Source organism: Phascolarctos cinereus, unplaced genomic scaffold, assembly GCF_003287225.1.
Source record: "Phascolarctos cinereus isolate Bilbo 61053 unplaced genomic scaffold, phaCin_HiC Scaffold_1;HRSCAF=81, whole genome shotgun sequence".
Lineage (NCBI taxonomy): Eukaryota > Metazoa > Chordata > Mammalia > Diprotodontia > Phascolarctidae > Phascolarctos > Phascolarctos cinereus.
Window position 1 is genome coordinate 1,484,392 of NW_027555514.1, and position 15,842 is coordinate 1,500,233.

The 15,842-nt window shown below is 48.0% G+C and overlaps 1 protein-coding gene across 1 annotated transcript in view; it reads left to right on the plus strand.

The window, feature by feature from the left end:
- SDHAF3 (succinate dehydrogenase complex assembly factor 3) overlaps positions 1-15,303 on the plus strand; it is a 35,465-nt gene extending 20,162 nt beyond the window's left edge. Inside the window, exon 2 of the mRNA XM_021000100.2 lies at positions 14,077-15,303. Coding sequence (XP_020855759.1) covers positions 14,077-14,265 — 189 coding nt within the window. The 3' untranslated portion in view covers positions 14,266-15,303. The remainder of the gene's footprint in view (positions 1-14,076) is intronic.
- Positions 15,304-15,842: the final 539 nt, after the last annotated feature.

The following is a 15,842-nucleotide window of genomic DNA, read 5'->3' on the forward strand; positions in this document are numbered from 1 at the left end:
TTTAATGTGCTTTGGGGATGCATGTCATGGGGATCCTTCTGTTGCAGCTCTTTGGCCAGGGGAGTGGCCTGATGGAAGTCCGAGGGAGCACTCGAGGTCTTGCCAGCTTGGATGCATGAAATGAGGACGTCATTTCTGAGGTCTTCTTGGTCTTTCTGTCTCTACTGGGTGCTCTCTAGCCCAGGGAGGTTTTGTGATTGAGGTCGATCCAAGTTTGAGGCAATAATTAGGGCCAGTCCTGGGGTGCTGGGCAAAGTAATGGAGAAGAAAGTGCAAACCACCAAAGTATTTTGGAGAAGCAGAAGACCTGTAAGTGACCATCACCTCTTCAGACTAGCCAGGAACATGACTGTGATCTCCTTTCCTCTCTCCAGCTCTGCCAGGTCAGCGGCCAAAATAATCTTCCCAAAGCGCGGCTCTGTGGCTCCCTGGTGGCTCAGGGACAAAAATGAGATTCTTCAGCCGTCACAGAAAGCGCTCTATAATGTAACTTCAGCCTCCCCTGCCCTTCCACAAACTTTTGTGCTTGGTGGGTCTCAGATCTAGGGCAGGAAGGCAGCTCGGCGGCCATTTCCTTCTGTGCTGTTATTTGACAGATGAGGAAGAGGCAGCCTAGGAAGGGTAAAGAACTTGCCCCGGGTCACACAGGTAGCAGCCATGTATTAGACATATATTTAAACCCAGACTCTTGTTCTTTTTGTTGTCCTCCTGTAGAATGGAAGCTCCTTGAAGGCTTGCCCTTTGTATCTTTGTGCTCCATGCTCTCTGCTCTTTTCTGGAGATAGCTGCTTAGTTTTACTTCAACCCATATGGTTCTTCCATACTAGAACCCTTTCTGTCTGCTTGCAGTGTTTTTTCTTTGACCTGAAAGCTATGGATTTTGGTGATGATTTTATTGAGGACTTTTCATTTCAGAGTTTCTTGCTGAAAGGTACTTTCAGATTCTTATTATTTTGGCTTTGCCCTCTTGTTCTGATAGATCTGAGCAATATTCTTTTATGATTTCTTACAGTAGAATAGCTAGACTCTTCGTCTGGGTCATAGCTTTCAGGTTTTCCATTGATTCTGCAATTCTGTGTCCTCGACCAGTTTTCCTGCCCGGTTGTTTTTGGTAAGAGATGCCTTACATATTCTTCTTTTTAACCTTTGTTTTGACTTTGTTTTACTATTACTTGTTTTCTCATGAAATCATTAACTTTCGTGTAACCCATTCTGATTTTTCAGAATTTGCTTTCTCTTTCTACGAATTCTCCTATTTCCTCCAAAGCTCACATTTCTTTTCTACTGCTTTCCTCGTGCACTCTCATTTAATTTAAAATATCATTTTTAAACTCTTTAAGAAAAAAAAGCCACCTTGTTTTATTTCTTCTAGGAATTTTATTTGATCTTGATGCCAAGCCAGGCCTTTGAGGCTTGGCTCGTAGGTGTTTGGGAGTTATTCTACTCTTTTGGGTTTGTATACCGTATCAATTCTTTATCATGGGATTTTCTTTGTTTTTTCTTTGTGCATTCTTCAAGGGTTCCAGGGAACTCCAAACTTTCTAATCTAGGGTGTGGACTGATCAGTGCCTTCCTAGACTTTCCAGACTTAGGGAACCAGACAATACAACCGCAGGCCTGTCTTGGGTGGAATTCCAACAGACAGTTGTTGGCCCTATCCTCCGGCATCCTGCTCCAAGGTTCCGCAGGTTCAGAGCCCTGCCTCTGGTCCTGGATTCTGGGCACTGGGGGCCTCGCCTGGTGTGAGCCCAGGGAGCTTTACCTCTGCCCTGGCTTGACTCCGGGGCCCAGGTACCGCCCTGGTCACTGACTGGCCTGTGCGCTTGGGGTACCAAAATGACGTCCTGTGGTTTCTCTTTCAGTTTACCTGTCGTTCCGCCACCTGGCCCCCTTCTCTGATCTTTGGTGGAATAGCTGTCCGGGGCCTGAGCTGGCCTACCTTCTCCTACTCTGCCATCCTGGCCGAGGAGTCAGTGTGTTATGTCAGTAGAACAGGCTGTTCTGTTGATTGTGCCGTGAGAAAAGAAAGATGTCCAGTCTTCCTGTGCAGAATGACCGGCTTGGAGATGTTCTACATAGCTGTGCCTGTGTGACCTATATCCGATTGTTTACCACCTGGGGAGGGAGGAAGGGGGGCTGGAATTTGGAACTCAAAATTTTGAGTAAAAATGTTAAAAAAAGAGAGAGAGAGATATGCAGAAACATGCAGAGACCTAGCAGAGGGTCAGATTGAAGGTGCCCTTGAACAGTACCATCTGTTTACACTCACTGCCATGGCACACTCCAGGAACAGGGGCAGAGGAGGGGAAGGGGAGAGGGGGGGACAGGTGGCCCTCAAGATACCCCTTGGTTTCTTTCTTCCTGTTCCTGTGGAGTCAGTGACCGGGGCTGGCTTCCCTGGGGACTACTTTGGGGTGCAGCTGGGCTTTAGTCAGTCAGATCCTAACTCCTTCCTTTCTTTATATGTCACTGGGCTGACTGGTCAGGAGCTAGGTCCCTGCATTCTGCAGTGGGGAGGAGACCAAGTTGCTAGACCCCATCACTGGCCACATCCCCATCTCCTGAGACAGGAGCCAGCCACATGGATGGCCTGGTGGCGCTCTGCTCTCCTCCCTCTTCTTTCTGTTGCTGTCTAGCCTTTCCTGATGTTGCTGGTTTTCATCCAAATTGAGCTGATTTGACCTCTTAAATTCCCTAATTCAGACCTTCCATTCAGCCCATCCTTCAGGCAGGTGTGACATACCCTGTTTCTAGTCCCCCAACCCCCAAGCCAGCCACAAATCATGTTATAGCTCTCACTGTTCTGGGAACTGCAAAAAAATTACCATCATTTGTAGTGGACTTTGCCCATTGTTGTAATTATCTGGAAATGTCCAACAAAATCCATGAAATTTTGAAGGAATATTTTATAAGCTCAACCACATCATTATCTCTTGGGACTCTCAAAATAGTATGACTGAAAATAATTTTTTCTCCAGTGACCAGTAAATTTTTCTTCTTAAAAAAAAACCCAACAACAATCCATAATTAGACTGGAAAAGGAAGAATAGAAGAGGGGAACGTTTTAATTGCTCCCCAAGTGTATTTTGCCAAAGTAATAACAATTTTTTAATTGGAAGAGAACCTACATGCCAGAAACTACTAGTTCATTGAAAGAAAAAACCCATGGACATGTTTTCCCACTTCAGCTGTTCATTGCTCAGATCAACCTTTTAAACGGAAATTTCTATTTGTGGCTCGCATTTGAAATTTCAAGGATGTTCTATTTTGGTTCTGACTCTTTCTGATTTTATACATTCTGAATTCTTTAAATTGTTGCAGATTCATCCTGTAAATATTATGTTTAATGTATGGTTATGTTACAGTTATTTCCCACATCCTTTCACACAGATCCGCGTGTTTGGTGCCTGATCTAAAGAATGCCAGCCTACCAGGCTGCTAATTCTGGGCCGAGCTGGGCGTCTAGGCTGGCCAAGGTGTCTGGGTGGGAATGTGCTCGCTTCTGTCTTCATCATTTTGTACACGTTTTCCCAGGTTTCTCTAAAACTGTCCCAGTCATCATTTCTTATAACGCAGTAGTGTTCCACCCCATGCATATATCATGACTTGTTCAGCCATTCCCCGTTTGATGGGCATCCCTCAGGTATTAGAAGACTATGTTGAAACAACATTAAACATCCAGTGAATGGTTATTAAGTACCTGCTGTATACCTGTACCAGGTGGCAGCCAGGTGGGCAGAGAGAAGGGGATGTGCAGGGGAGATGTTGTGAAGGTAGAAGCCACAGCCTTTGGCAGCAGATTGCTTATTGATTGGGGGTGAGAGCGAGGAGTTGAGGACGTTAGCTGGGTTGATAGCTTGAACATGGTGGTGCCATTGACAGTAATGGGGAAGTCTAGGGAATGGGAGGGCAGTGGGGAAAGGGGAAAGATGATGGGGTCTCTAATCAGTACAACAGTATATACTGGAGGGCTGATGATGACATGTACTAGCCACCTTGTGCCACAGATGCTGAACTTAAAATGGCGCCTGGGACCTCCACGTTTGATACTGGGCTGTGTGAATTTGTTATGAGGATCTTCTTTTTATTGTTCAGCTGGGGAGGACTGTGGGAGGGAGGGGACATAGATGTCAAATCAATAAATGCATTGTTATTTATTTTAAAAAATAATGAGGTCTATTTTGGATGAATTGAGTTCCACAATGAGCTTGTGTTTTTTTTTGGTTTGGTTTGGTTTTTTTGATTAGGTAGTGGGGTTAAGTGACTTGCCCAGGGTCACACAGCTAGTAAGTGTTACGTGTCTGAGGCCCGATTTGAACTCAGGTCTCCCGAATCCAGGGCCGGTGCTCTATCCACTGTGCCACCTAGCTGCCCCTTTACAATGAGCTTGTGTAGAGATCTTAACAGTCTTTTCCACAGAGGTGATGATTGAACCTATGGGAGGTAATGAGCCCTTCAACCTAGACTTCCTCCTTCCTTTTCTCAGGCTCTTAAGAATCTTTTACTTTTCTTCAAGGCTCAGTTCTGGCGTCTTCTCCTCTGGGAAGCCTCCTCTGACCCCCTCCTCAACGTCCATAGGCCATCCGACTCGCACATTCCGGGAGCTCCATCTTGGTCCGACGTACAGATGGCACAGGGCCTAGGGTTCCCAAGGCCTCGAGCGTGTGGTACTTAGAATGAATTTGGATACTAGATACTAGAGGTGGAAGAGTCCGAGGGCCTTGGACGGGAAGCCCTGGGGGTCCAGAGCCAGTCAGGCCTGGACCTTGGAGAGCAGCCCCTCAGGGCACTGGGAGCTGGAAGGTCTGAGGAGGAAAGTGAAGAGCAGTCACCCAGCCAGGCAACAGAGAAACACCAGAGTGATGGGACAGATGGACGTGACGGGTGGATCCCAACTGTGCTGACAAACTCGGGCTAAAAGAGAGGTGACCTGTCTGGCGTCCCCAGTGACTTTGTGCTTTGGAAAAGCAGCCATACAAATGGCAGAAATATCTCATTTTGTAGAGGAGTGTGTGTGTGTGAAGAAGGAACACAAAGAAGCGTTTCTAATGGTAAGGCTTAAAAATATCGATTGTCTTGCGTGTGACTTTGGAAGAACTTTTGTTTTAAATGTGAAAAGGAGTGGAGGTACAGGAACCAAATGCATGCTGCCAGCCGAGCTCCTGGTGCCTGGTGGCGGCTCCTCGGCGATGTCTAATTGCAGAGCAGAGGAGGAGCGCTTCGGAGGGGATTGATTTCCTTTTGTCTTGCGCCTTTGTTCCCCGCTTTCAGCTGTGCAGATTTGGCTACATCAGCCAGAGTTTGTGCGGCTTTGTTCGGATGAGAATGACATGCACTTAGCTAATGAATACCCCATGTGACACCGGCTTGTTCCTGGGCAGTCAGACCTCAGTCACTTTGCTTTTGACATTACTGAATTTACCAAATAGAAGCTAACAAAAGTCCAGGTTGGTAAAAAGCATCCTGTTTGTGGTCCACAGCCCAAGGAGAGGGATAACAAAGGGCTGGCAAGGGTGCCAGGCCTTTTCTGAGAAATCCTTCGTTTTAGTGACAGAAGGTTCAGCCCTTTTCTCTGCAAGGCACCAGGCGAGGCCAGGCTCAGAAGGCCTAAAGACCGCTATGACCCAGAGGGGGTCTATGGAGGAAGGGCAGAGCCATCCCAGGGGACAGGCCCAAGCCAGTGCTCTGAGATGCTGGAGGAGGGACCAAGGGAGGGAGGACTCAGGCAGGAGGTGGCAGCCGAGACCTCAACACAGGCTTGTGGCTGGGAAGATGTCCCTCCCAGGCTCAGAGATTCCTTCTGGTTGGGTTGGAACCGAATCTCTGAGTTGAAGGCCCCAAGGCTTCCATGTAGCTGACCAGGGCCTTTCTCTTGAAAAGCGCTGATCGTTGGGAAATGTCTTTTTATAGCCAGCCTCAGTTGGCATCCTTGCAGCATCTAACAGCTTCTTCTTCCTTGTTCTGCCCTCTGGGGCTGAGCAGAGCAAATCCAGTGCCTCCTCCAGATGGCAGGCCCCGCCCCCCGCCCGCCCCCCAATCCCTGACCCATCCCTTCAATTCTTAGAGACTGGGAGAGCTGGGCAAGAGGGCTTATGTCACATCGGAAAGATGAGAGGGTTGGACAGCATTCCAAGGGCCCTTGTCGCCCAAAATCAGTGATTCTCAGCTCAGATGGCTGACTGACTATGCGTAGAGCGCTGGGGTCACACGTTCAGTGTGCAATGGAGGGAGATGGCGCGGGATGATTGTGCCCCTCCCTGGGCAGTGCATCCTGGGCCGCTTCGTACTGACATTGAAACACTGCACTTGCTTTCCGCTGGGAAATCTCGTCTTCCTGGGAGCCTTAAGAGTGTGGCCCTGCTCTCTGTCTGGGCTGCCCCATTCCTCACGGGAAGACATGTGGGAAGAGATCCCGGCTGCCTGACGCCCTTCTTTTCCTGGTGTGGCCCTTTGTCCTTCAGTGGGTTTCTTCTCTCCTATCCTCAGCCCGTGTTTATATTACCATGCTAAAGTGTTTTTGAAATTATCCTCTTTTGGTGAAGCTCGTCCTGTTCACATTTATGCCCAGCACAGGAGACACTTCATAAATATTAGCTGAATTTAATTAGGATCCTCAGATCCTAGGTTTAGAGCTGAAAAGGACCTTGGAGATTGTTCAGCCTAAGCCCCTTGCTGTGCGGCACTGATGAGAAAACAGAGATATGAAGGTCTTGGCCAGGGTCCTGAGGCTTGTCAGCTAGCCAGCTACACTTGGGGCAGAATTTGAACTCAAGTCCAGTAGTCTATCCACTATTCCCTATTGTTTATGCATATGAATCCTGCTTTTCAAAATAGGGTAGGTTTTCACATTATTTTCATCAGATCATGGATTTTTGAGCTGGAAAGGGCCTTAGAGACCATGTGGCCACACCTCCATCATTCAGATCAGTCCATCAACAAGGATTTATTAAATGCCTCCCATGTACTAGGCACTGTGCTAGCTGGTGAGAATACAAAGAAAAAAAAACAACCCCTGCCCTCAAGGAGCTTACATTCTGTTGGGGAAATAAGATGGAGAGGGGGGGAGAGAGGGAAAGGGAGAGAATGAGAGAAAGAAAGGCAGAGAGACAGAGAGAGAAGGAAGAGAGTAGGAAAGAGAGAAGGAGAGGAAGGGAGAGAGAGAAAAAAGATAGAAAGGGAGGGAGGGAGAGACAAGAGACAGGAGAGAGAGAGAACAGGGAGTTAGAGAGAGAAGAGAAGAGGAGAAAGAGAGGCGGAGAGAGAGAGAGAAGGAAGAGAGTAGGAAATAGAGAAGGAGAGGAAGGGAGAGAAAAAAAGAGAGAGAAAGGGAGGGAGAGAGAGGAGAGAGAGAGAGAAAGGGAAGATAGAGAGAAGAGAAGAGGAGAAAGACAGAGGAGAGAGAGAGAAAGAAGGAGGAGAGTAGGAAGGAGGAGAGGAAGGGAGAGAGAGAAAGAAAGAGAAAGGGAGGGAGGGAGAGACAGCGAGAAAGAGAAAGGGGAGATAGAAGAGAAGAGGAGAAAGAGAGAGACAGAGAGAGGAGAGAGAGAAGGAAGAGAGTAGGAAAGAGAAGGAGAGGAAGGGAGAGAGAGAAAAAAGATAAAAGGGAGGGAGGGAGGGAGAGACAAGAGACAGGAGAGAGAGAGAGAAAGGGGAGATAGAGAGAGAGATAAGAGAAGAGGAGAAAGAGACAGAGGATAGAGAGAGAGAGAAGAGAAGAGGAGAAAGAGAGACAGAGAGGGAGGGAGAGAGAGAGAGCAGGCTATCCAACCCTTAGCTCATCACAGTATCTCACCACTTTAACTCCCTTTGCACTGGCCACACCTGTAGCAGATGCTGGAGAAGTTGGTTGCACATACGGCATTTGGAGCCTGGCACATGGAGAGGATAATTAAACCCATGGGACTGGAAGAGAACACTGAGGGAGAGAAGGGGGCAGGACCCAGGAGGACGCTGCCTTGGGGGACAGACGGGAGGTACCTGAGGATTCCCCGCAGCTGGCTGAGAAGGAGCAGTCAGATAGATTGGAGGAGACCCAGGAGGCAGCACAGAGTGGCAGGAGAGAGTCCGAGCTGGCCAGCAGTGCCTCAAGCTTCAGACAGAGCAGGAGAAGGGAGAATCGAACAGTTAAAGGTTGACGTTGAGTGAAAGGAAAGGGGTGAGGTTGAAAGAGGAAGAGAGCTGTCATGGGCTAGTCAATCGGATCGGGCTGCGGGACCCTTCCCCAAACCAGTCAGGGGATGCAGCCTCCTGGAAGTGCAGCCAGTCCAAAGGACATTAAGATGGTGAGGTCTCCTCTTGTAGGGTTTGATAGCACGTGTCCGTGACTCTTCAAGGCAGACCCCATCCTGTCCCCTCCTTCGCAGGCTGCATTGCTCTCATGAGTCACTTCCCCAGCTGCCCACTTGCTTTTCCTGATCCCTGTTCGGTTTTCCAAGTGTTCCCTGCTCTGGGAATGGTGTCAGGTCACCAGCTGATTGAAGGGTCCAGAGCGTTCAGCAGCAGATGCCGCTAAGCTCAGTGTCAGAAAGGACCTCACAGGTCAGCCCATCAGACCCACACCCCAGGGTCGGCCCCTTGGGATGAGCCCAGATCAGCCTTGGCGAGTGTTTCCCATTGCCCCAGATCTGCTGTCTGAGCATCCAGGCATGTCTGAGCCCTTTGCCCTTTGGCTTATGAGGAACCGTGAAGCAGGCTCCTTTCTCAGGTCCTCGATGGGCTCTTGTCCAGGTGGTGGGAGGGCCTGATGAGAAAACACACCCATGGAGCTAGAGAGGTATCATACAAAAGCCAGTTGGTCTCCACCCTGGTCACCCTTCATCACACAGGCTGAGTTTTGCCCTGCCCTTCCTAAAACCTGGTCCTGAGCTGGGCTTTGCCAGTCCCCACACCCGTGGGCTTGTCCTATTGAAAACAGCCTCTAGGTGGCCCCAGAGTGCGCAGATGCCAGGAGTCAGGGAGACTCATCTTCCTGAGTTCAAATGCAGCCTCAGACACTTACTGGCTGGGTGACCCTGGGCAAGTCACTTCACCCTGTCTGCCTCAGTTTCCTTATCTGTAAAATGAGCTGGAGAAGGAAATGGCAAATCAGTCTAGTATCTTTGCCAAGAAAACCCCAAGTGGGGTCACAGAGAGTCAGACACAGGGAACCGACCAAACAATGAACAGACAAACCCCCAGACCTGCTCCGGACCCTGTGACCCACTCGAGCCGCCGCTGTCTTTCCTTCCTTTCTTTGCCGAGCCTGCCAAGGAGGAGCGGGCACCCCTGGAGCCCATGGTGACTCCCCCCAGCACTCGGCTGCGAGCATGCTCGTCTCCATTGGCTCCCCTGCATCCTCAGCCTCCTTGGCTTCCCTGCCGCAGCCAGCGGGCTCCGGCTTCTCCCCGTGGCCGGCAGCCCGGTCTCTGTGTGGACCTGCTCCGAGGGCCCCTCTTTTCTCCCTCATCTCATTTTCATGGCTTCTGCCATCTCTGGACTCATGGAGCCACTCTCAGCTTTCCAGCAGCCAATGAACCTCTGGATGACGATGCTGACGAGCTTAAGAAGAGTCAGGGCATTCACATAGCACCGTCGGCTTTGCGGATTCTCCTCCGAGTCTCCCGATGACCTGGGAGGTAGGTGCTGTTATGACTCCCGTTTTACATTTGAGGAAACTGAGTCAAGCAGGTTAAATGACTTGCCCAAGGTCACACACCTAGTAAGTGTCTAAGACGGTATTTGAACTCAAACCTTCTTGACTCCAGTGCCTACACTTTCTCTGGGGCGCCCCCAGCTACTAATTGTATGTCCCACCAATATCTCGAATCCAATGTACTCACAACTGAATTTCTGGAAATAACGTATTATAGCAGGGTTTGTGATGTGCAGCTGCAGCTACATAATGTCACCTCTCTGCCTTGAATAAAACTTTGTTGTCGTGGGGACTGAACTCCCAAGTATCTGCAAAGTGACATCATTCATTTGAAAACAGATTGCGATCATTTCTAAAATACATAGAGAACTGAGTCAAATTTATAAGAATGCAAGTCATTCCCCCGTTGATAAATGGTCAAAAGATATGAACAGGCAGTTCTCAGAGAAAGAAACTAAAGCTATCTATAGTGATATGAAAAAATGCTCTAAATCACTATTGATTAGAGAAATACAAATCAAAACAACTCTGAGGTACCACATCACACCTATCAGATTGGCTAATATGACAAAACAGGAAAATGATAAATGCTGGAGAAGGTGTGGGAAAATTGGAACACTAATGCATTGTTGGTGGAGTTGTGAAATGATCCAACCATTTTGGAGAATAATTTGGAACTATGCCCAAAGGGCTACAAAAAGTGCATACCCTTTGACCCAGCAATAGCACTTCTAGGGCTGTATCCCAAAGAGATCATACAAATGGGAAAAGGACCCACATGTACAAAAATATTCTTAGCAGCTCTTTTTGTAGTGGCAAAGAATTGGAAATTGAGAGGATGCCCATCAATTGGGGAATGACTAAGCAAGTTGTGGTATATGAATGTAATGGAATACTATTGTGCTATCAAAAATGATGAGTGGGCAGACTTCAGAAAAACCTGGAAAGACTTGTATGGTCTGATGCTGAGTGAAGTGAGCAGAACCAAGAGAACACTGTACACAGTAACGTTGTGGGATGACTAATCTTGGTAGACGTAGCCCTTCTCGGCAATGCAAGGATTTAAGACCCATCCAAAAGTCTCATGATGGAGAACGCTGTCCACATCCAGAGAAAGAACTATGGAGTCTGAATGCAGATGGAAGCAGACTATTTGCTCTCCTTTTCTTTTGCTGTTTAGTTTTACGGCGTCATTCTCATGGCTTTTCCCATCGGTTCTAATTCTTCTTTACCTCATGACTAATGGGAAAATATGCTTAATGCGAACGTATAAGTAGAGCCTATGTCAGATTGTGTGCCATCTTGGGGGAGAGAAGTGGCAGGGGGAGGAAATTTAGAACTCAAAATCTTATAGAAGTGAATATTGAAAACTAAAAATAAATTAATTAGTTATAAAAAGAAAGAAAGAAAGAAAATGCATTGTGAGCTATTACCAAAATAAAGTTTAAGATGACAATTAAGTATGTCATATGCATGGGTGTGCCCGATGCTTCAGAGACTGCTAGAGATGGACCCTGGGAGAAAATGGGATTCTCTCTGTCATTTTTGTGACTACATTTTACCTTGGTAAATCATGTCTTTTAAGCAAAAGTAAGGTAATTCAGAATTTTCTCCCCAAAGCAAAATGAGTAGTAGAGTTCTTGAACTTCTAGAAGGTTTTAGATAATGTACCCTGGACTGTCTTGGTGTGTGTGTGTCTGACTCAGTGGTAGCCAGGGTTGAGATTGTGAAGCATCCCTTCCCTGGAGCCACTGGCCCAGGGCCCCCTCCCCTTTCTCTTTCGTGGCCTCACTGTCTTCACTGTTTGCCGCCAGAACAGTCCAGAGCGGGGGCCAGAGCCCTGGGCCTGGTTTGCTGCCCCTGGCAGGGTCTGGTCACCCAGGCTTGGGAGGTCTGCAGGTCTGGAAGGACAGGTGGGTCACTGGTTGCTTGTTCTTTCTTGGGATGGGGAAAGCAGAGACATCTTAGAGCTGTTGGAGGCAAAGCCTGACATCTGATTGTAGCCGGGCCAGAAAAGGGATTTGCTTCATGAAGAGCTTCCCGGGGAGTATGGAAGCCTGAGTAAAGAAAGCAGGGAAGCCTGGATGTGTTTGCTGGCAGTCAGGCTTCCTGGAACACAGCCTGCCCAGGGCTGATGACCCTGGGGCAGCTCTGGCTCCTGAGAGCCTTGTCCAGCCAGGCCAGCGATGGAGAAGTAACAGAACCGGCCAACATTCCATAGCGCGTGCAATAGCTGATGGACTAGAAGTTCTCCTGACCCCCAACCCTGTGCTGCTACCCATGCAACTTGGTCTTCCAAGTGGGAGGCTGGCACTAGCACCGTGCTGCCTTCCCCCTTTCAGGAAGGATACTTTGGCCATGGTCTTTACAGGAATCATGTTGGCGGAAGCCTTTCTCAACCCCGCTTCTTCTGGGGCCTTCCCTCTCTTCATTGTTTCCTGTGTAACCATCTGTAGCTTATGTGTTGTGTTTGTTTGCCTGTGGTCTCTCCCCCTTTGGACTGGGCACTCCCGGAGGGCAAGGAGTTTAGGTGTTTAGTAAGTGTTTCTTGATTGACTCATCATCTAGGCCTGAAGGCCGGCTCTATGGCAGTACAGAGGCATAAGAAGCAGATGACCAAGTAGGTGGGGCACAGTGAACCTCAGGACTTTGAAGCAGGGTGTCTGGGAGAAGGAGGTCATCATGGCCAGAGATGCTGTGGTGGGGGTGGGGCAGGAGATGATGCCGAATTTGAGGGGGCCATCCAGGGGGAGTGTTTGAGAAGAATCACAGGCTTGAGGCTGAAGGCCTGGAGCTGGGGTGCATCCCCCTAGAAGCGTTCCATTGGACACTTAAGACTGCCTGGCGGAGGTTTAAAAGCAATGCTGATTATTATTATGTCGTGTCAAAGATTGAGTTTTTGCCCTCATCACATTCTACCCTCCATTTGTGTACATATCGTAGTCCAATAATTCGAGTAGAAACACATAGGTAATTAAAGAAATGTTTATTCCATTCAGTTGAATTTTACCAAGTTCTTTCTTCCTGTTAGTTTGACACTCAAGGCCCCAGGGAATGCATGAAACAAAAGTAAGAGAGCAGAGTCCAAGTTAGAAAAGCAAGTGAAGACAGAACTCACACTTCAGAGCCTTGGCAAGAAATTCACCGAGGAAACTCGGCTCTCACTGGTGATTGAACAAATCCTCCAGGTGCCCCTGCCTTCAAAACAAAACAAAACTCTCCTTTATTCAGAATCAGAACAAGCAGAACCATTGCATTGTTGGCTTGAAAAGGACCATCTCATCAAACCCCCACCCAGAAGAGAATCCTACGACCGTCTCTGACTAGTGCTTTCCCAGACCTCCCTTTGAAGAGGTCGGGACTCAGAGTCATGAAGATCCAAGTTCAAATCCTGCTTCAGACAACAACAAAAGTACTAATAGCCAGCATTTGTATAGTGACTACTGTGTGCTGGGCACTGGGCAGAGCATTTTATAGATTTACTTTAATCTTCAGAACAACCCTTGGAGGTGGGTGCTGTTATTATCCCCATTTTATAGTTGAGGAAACTGAGGTTGGCTGAGGTGAAATGACTTGCCCAAGGTGACACAAGTATTTGTGTGATCCTGAGCAAATCGCATTCCCTCTCTCTCTCTGTACCTCAGTTTCCTTGCCTGTAAAATGGGGATAATAACAACACCCACCTTGCAGGTTATTGTGAGGATCACATGAGTGAGTGTGTGTAAAGTGCTCTGCAAACCTTAAAGCGCGACATGAACGTGCAGTGCACGTGAGGCAGGCCGGTGGCCCAGCTAATAGGGTGCAAGGACTGGACTCTGGGAGACCGGAGTTCGAATCTGGGTTTAGAAACTCACTAGTAGTGACCCTGGGCAAGTCACTTAACCTCTCTCTGCCTCAGTTTCCTCATCTATAAATGGGGATAATAGTGGCATCAGTCTTCAAAGGTTGTTATGAAGAAGAAATAAGGTAATAGTTGTAATGTGCTTCGTGTTGTGCTTAATGGCCACATCGTGCTTAATAAATGCCTTTTCCCTTGCTCTCCTTCCTCCCTTCCCCCTTTGTTTCCTTATCTCTAAAACGAGGGGCCCTTCCATCTAAGTGAGCATCAGCACACAGTAAGCATTTGAGGAGCGCCTCCTGGTAGATTAGTGGAGGCCCACATTTTGTTCTCTGTAAAGTGAGGGATGCTTTCCAGCTCTCTGCCCGTTGGAGAAATACAGGAAAACTCGCATCAGCAGCATTACTTGTGAAATGGTGAGAATGATGTTCTAGTAGCTTGAGATCTCTCTACCTAATCCCTGACTGAAGGAGCAGGCGTATCCCAGTGTACCCTCAGGTCCCAGGACCATAGACAGGGTAAGCACAGACAGGGACCAGACGTGGAGTTGCTGCTCTCCACATGGAGGCAGGTCAGGGAGCCGCTAATCCTGCTTTCTCTTTCCTAGAGGTATGCAGTGGCGCTGTGGCGACAGACAAACACGGTGGAGAAGATGCAGCTGGGAGCCTGCCTCACAAAAGAGCAGCTGGATGACTTCAGTGAGGAGCAGATCGGCCAGCTGCAGGAGCTGATGCAGGAAGCCACCAAACCCAGCCTGCAGTTCAGTGTCAGGGACCCAGCCACACCCAAGGCCTAGGCTGCCCCACCTGCTGCTGCAAGGGGTGTTCTGGGACCCAGTGGTGGGCAAAGGAGTGGAATGACAAAATCTGCGCGTAATGAAAGTTGAGAGCGATTGGAGGTAAACCGTTTGCTGGGACTCTTGTGAATGGTGTTGATGAGGACTGGCCAGAGGCATCTGCCCCCTTGAGGTGGGTGCTTGCAGGGCCTTGCGGTTCATTGTCTGGAAAAGTTTTACCCTTCAGACGTCAATCTCTCGACATCCAGACCCCCCCGCTTCCAGAGCAGCCTTCAGAAGATAGGATCATGAGCACTCACCTTTGAGGATGGCCAGTCAGAGCTGTAGCCTGACAGGTTCGTGAAGTTCTGGGAGGTTTCCATCTTTACCCCCAGAACAGTGTGATCTGTTACCGCATGAGCAGTGGGAGTTCTTATCTTGTATCTCTCCTGTGTCCCTTCTCTCTGAGTCCTGTTTCTGTACAGTGGAAGTGACCAGAGGCTTACAGGGTCAGAGTCAGCCTGTCATTGATTCTCTGCTGGGCAAAACAAAACATTTCCAAATTACTTGCTAACAAAAATGCTGCTTATTAAATATCTGAACCTGCCACAGGTGTCTCATGACGTGGGCTTTGGGGAGAGCAGAGCCGAGCCGCTGATGCCTCTGGTATTTAGGCTTTCAACTTGTGTGAAAATAGCTTGTTTATTGGGGAGGGGAGTGGGGAGGAAGGGGGAGAAAAATTTTAAACTCAAAAGCATATGGAAGTGATTGTTGATAAATCAAAATAAATTAATAAAATTTTTAAAAAAAGGAAATAGCTTGTTTAAAACCATGATTTTGTAAACCCTGAAGAATGTTTTAATTGTGAGGTGTCATTCTTATGGCCTGCTGCTTTTAGTGGGAGCTTAGGTACAGTGGAGTATTGTTGCTGCCTGCGGGCTTTCATCTCTGGAAAGATGGCCACCCCGTGCCATATGGGACTGCCCTTCTGTGGACCCGTGGGCACCATTCACGCTGCCTCATAGCATGCGTCCTTTCGTGCCATTTGTGGTCAGGTGCCAAGAAAGGCAGGATGTCATGGAAATAAAAATTAATGCTGTGAAATTATAATGACTAAGCTTGGCTCCAAAGAAGTGATTTGAGACTGACATACTCTCTCTCTTATACACTGCCATGATAGAAATCTGTGATAAAGAGAAACTGAAGCAAAAAGTTCTGCACACAATCAATTTATTAGCAAAGTTAACAGTTGCCAATAAGTAAGGTCAGTGGCTCCTCAGTAGCCATGGACAAATGGGGTTTACAGAGCTTATTTTTATAATCATAAAAAAAAAGAATGGAAAAATTGCAGATTCTTGAGAAACTTGATTGAATTCTGATTGGGTGGTGCATGACTGGAACAGTCTGAGACTAGCTAGGCACTGTTGCCCATCTGGTTACAGTTTTACATCAGCCAATCTTGATATCATGGGATTATTGTGCTAACTCAAAAGTGATGTTACTTGTAGTAAGCACAAATGAGGGTGCTAACTTAGCCAACTACAGAAGGCAACTTGGACCTCTGTGAAATGGGAAGTGTGCATTCCAGCTCAGTTCTG